This window comes from Oncorhynchus keta, chromosome 20 (assembly GCF_023373465.1).
Source record: "Oncorhynchus keta strain PuntledgeMale-10-30-2019 chromosome 20, Oket_V2, whole genome shotgun sequence".
Classification (NCBI taxonomy): Eukaryota; Metazoa; Chordata; class Actinopteri; order Salmoniformes; family Salmonidae; genus Oncorhynchus; species Oncorhynchus keta.
The window spans coordinates 6,677,942-6,681,659 of NC_068440.1; the positions used below are offsets into that span (position 1 = coordinate 6,677,942).

The 3,718-nt window shown below is 41.7% G+C and overlaps 1 protein-coding gene across 13 annotated transcripts in view; it reads left to right on the forward strand.

Annotated features, from left to right (window-relative positions):
- LOC118399031 (putative nuclease HARBI1) overlaps positions 1 to 3,718 on the forward strand; it is a 16,340-nt gene extending 12,622 nt beyond the window's left edge. For 4 of the 13 annotated variants that reach the window (XM_052471929.1, XM_052471928.1, XM_052471930.1 and 1 more), the window contains 3 exons: positions 3,115 to 3,230; positions 3,326 to 3,437; positions 3,532 to 3,718. In XM_052471929.1, the coding sequence (XP_052327889.1) occupies positions 3,115 to 3,230; positions 3,326 to 3,437; positions 3,532 to 3,590 (287 nt within the window). In that variant the 3' untranslated portion in view covers positions 3,591 to 3,718. The other 9 variants (XM_052471933.1, XR_008072482.1, XR_008072480.1 and 6 more) reach the window with 9 other exon arrangements.

Here is a 3,718-nt window from a genome sequence, read left to right on the forward strand (position 1 = left end):
GCACAAAAGTATAATTAAGACATCCGGGATAAATGACTAAGCTGAGCTCAATGAAGCCAAAACATGTGCGTCCAGGCTTAATTGGTTGCACAAAGACCAAGCCAGGATGAGCAGACACGGATTCATTAAGCCGGGTGAAACCAATCCAGGATAGGTGCGCGCTCACGGCTCACTCAAATAGACCCCGCCACAGATCACAGATTAACTGATTTACCATGGCAACTAGAGCCGCGTACTTTTCCCGGTCGGAAGCACAAATCCTCATGGAGGCATACGAGGAGGTAAAAGATATAATTAAGAAGAAAGGCAACACCGCCACAGTGATAAAGCAAAGAGAAAAAGCGTGGCAAAGTATTGCAGACCGCCTGAATGCGTAAGTAGTGCACAATTACACACTCACCGCTCCGCTGAAACATCACAATTACAATTCAAATATTTAATTCACATCTCCAAAAACGCAGTTGTACTGTAATTATGAAACGGTAAAATTTTTAATTGAAATGCACTGCAGATATGAGTGAAATTGTGTAAAGTAAGTCCATCACACTGTATAAAGCTATGATAAATTATTATTAAAGCCTTACATTATTATTTAACGTTACTACGCTCAGTACGGTTTAATCTTAGCCGTTGTACTCTGCTTCTTATGTTGTCCACCGTTTTTTTTGTGTTTCTCCTGCTTTCATTAATGTAAAGCTGCTTTGACAGAATGAAACAATTGTGAAAAGTGCTATATAAATAACATTTAATTGAATAAATAGATGAGCTATAATAATAATCACTTTAATTTATATAGCGCCTTTCAAAGGACCCAAGGTCGGTTGCTCACTGCACTGCAAAAATGTCTTTCTTACTTAGTATTTTTGTCTTGTTTTAAGTAAAAAAAAAATATCTAAAAAACATCTTGAATATTTTCTTGAGCAAAATTACCTAGGAAAATAAGCAAAAAAATCTGCCAGTGAAACGAGAACTTTTCTAAAATTAAGTGTTTATGGAAAAAGTAAACTTATTTCAAGAGAATTTTTATTATATTGACAGATTTTTTATTTGCTTGTTTTAAGCACACATTTACTTAAAGTTTATATTTTTTGTCTAAACTATACTTATTTTGCTAGGTCATTTAGCAAATCAAGAAAATACATCTTTATTTAATTTTTTTATTTTTTATATTTTTACTGAAAACAAGACAAAAATACCAAGTAATTTTTTGCAGTGTGACTCCATTAAATGTGTGTGTGTGTGTGTAGATTAAACATGAACGGGCCAAAACGGACATGGCAGCAGGTCAAAATCAAATACAAGAACATTCTGCAGAATGGTATGGTCCCTGACTAATATTTAACAAAGCACAAGCATATATTGTACCCAGAAGGTGCCTGCTCACACATTGTCTGTACTGTTTTAGCAGTGAAAAATAATACCCACAGACAAGGCACGGGTGGTGGGTCACCAAAGGCTGACCTTACCCCAGCAGAGGACATGGCCTTGGAGCTAAATAAAGGCAGGCCCGTCTTAGAGGGGATCCCTGGGGGGAAAGAGACGAGCATAGGTTCCTCCCAAGATGCCACCCGCTTCATTCAAGGTATGTCCTTCCATCTCTACATGGGATACAACCACATTCATATTGAATCAATTTGGACTGTCTGACTTTGGTTTACCTATTGCCTTGCAGTGTCTGGCAGCACTGTGTTCCTGTTAGAGCCACCAGCACAAGCACCAGACGATGCTGATCCAGTGAGTACTCCATCAAAGGCATACTGTAGGCCTGGCATGTCTTGTCTACTAGCTTCAATATGAATCCGATTAAATGTGATAGGGTGAAGGCCCCAGTGCAGCAGCAACAGCACATGATGGAGACGATGATGATGAGGAGGAGACCATCTCTCTGGATCCCAGAAGGCATGAGGTATCATGGTAAGACTGTGAAAGTACTATTTACTCTACAATGGTGAGGAGTCCTCATCAAAATCAAAAAATCTAATTTCTTTTACAGGACCCAGATGCTATACAGTGGGAAAACCAGCCTGGCAACATAGTGCGTATTAATAAAAGGACACCACATCCTGCCAAATTCCAGCTGCGCTAATTGTATTGTGTTCACAGAGCTCACAAGCTATCAGAAAGTTGTATGGCAACAACCTCCGGCACCAAATAGAACTGGCAGACATAGACATTCAGTACAAGAAGAAAAAGATGGAAAATCTTGCACTGGAGTCCGAAATAAAAAGAGGACAATTAGGAAACTGGACCTTGAAATAAAAAAACTTGAGAGGGAGGTGAGATATGCCTTCAATGTACACTGTATGCTAACTGTAACACAAATGTATTAATCATTATTTGTATTTCCTCCCCCAGCTCCAAGAAGATGACACAGCTCAAAATAAAAATTAGGTATATTCTCGTAAAGTCAAGTGAGCCATGACATATGAGCTCTTATTGTGAGCACACAGGACGGTGGCATCTTTCTAAGGTTTTTTTATTTTCCCAGCAATCAGTACAACCAAGTCATCGTTATAAGGCATCGCCCTCTTTTGCCCACCCCCAGCACCAGGTGTGGCCACTAGCCTATATGAAGGCCCAAAATTGTGTGTTCCTTCCTTTCTGCTCTGACAATGGCATGCCCATTCGTGCGAGATGTGGTGGATGAAGAAGCACTTGTGCTGAGGAGAGCCTTCAGGCGAGAAAGGGTCTTCAGGGACCGGTTGGACCCACTGGCCTTCCCTGACGACCATCTATATGAAAGATACAGGTTTTCTGCAGATGGCATCAGGTATCTATGCAGACTACTGGGTCCCAGGATTAAGCACCGCACTGCACGGAGCCATGCACTGAGTGTGGAGCAAATGGTTTGTGTGGCCTTGCGCTTTTTTGCTAGTGGAGCCTTCCTGTACTCAGTGGGGGATGCAGAACAGCTGAACAAGGCCACAATTTGCCGCACAATAAGGAGTGTGTGTCTGGCTATCAAAGCATTAGCAGATGTCTTCATCTCCTTCCCTGGCCACAGAAGACTCTGTGACATCAAAGAGGAGTTCTATAGGATTGCAGGTAAGAGGATCTACAAATTACAGGACAACTGTTAACACATAGTAGGATACTCATTACTTTGTGTGACAGGTTTCCCCAATGTCATTGGTGCAGTGGACTGCACACACATAAGGATAAAAGCCCCCTCAGGTGCCCATGAGGCCGATTTTGTGAATAGGAAATCCTTTCACAGCATTAATGTTCAGGTGAACATAACTTTTGATATTGTCCATTGACGAACACTCTGCATTGCCAGTGATGTGAATTGATTGGTGTAATATTCCTCATCTTATGATTTCAGATGGTCTGCAATGCTGACTGTGTGATCAGCAATGTTGTGGCAAAATGGCCTGGCTCAGTCCATGACTCCAGAATCTTTCGGGCCTCTGAAATCTATCAGTGCCTATCACAAGGTAAGCCACACAACCCCTATTTATAACCATCATGGCTGTGTCAAGAATATCACTGTGTTTATGAGGTATTAATGATGAGATTTTGTGTTGACAGGTGAATTCTCTGGTGTGTTGCTGGGAGACAGGGGTATGGCTGCCAGCCTTTTCTCCTGACACCTTTCACAGACCCCCAGGAAGCACAGCAGGCCTACAACCATGCCCATGCCAGGACCAGGGCCAGAGTTGAAATGACCTTTGGCCTCCTGAAGGCACGCTTTCACTGCCTTCACAAATTAAGGGTC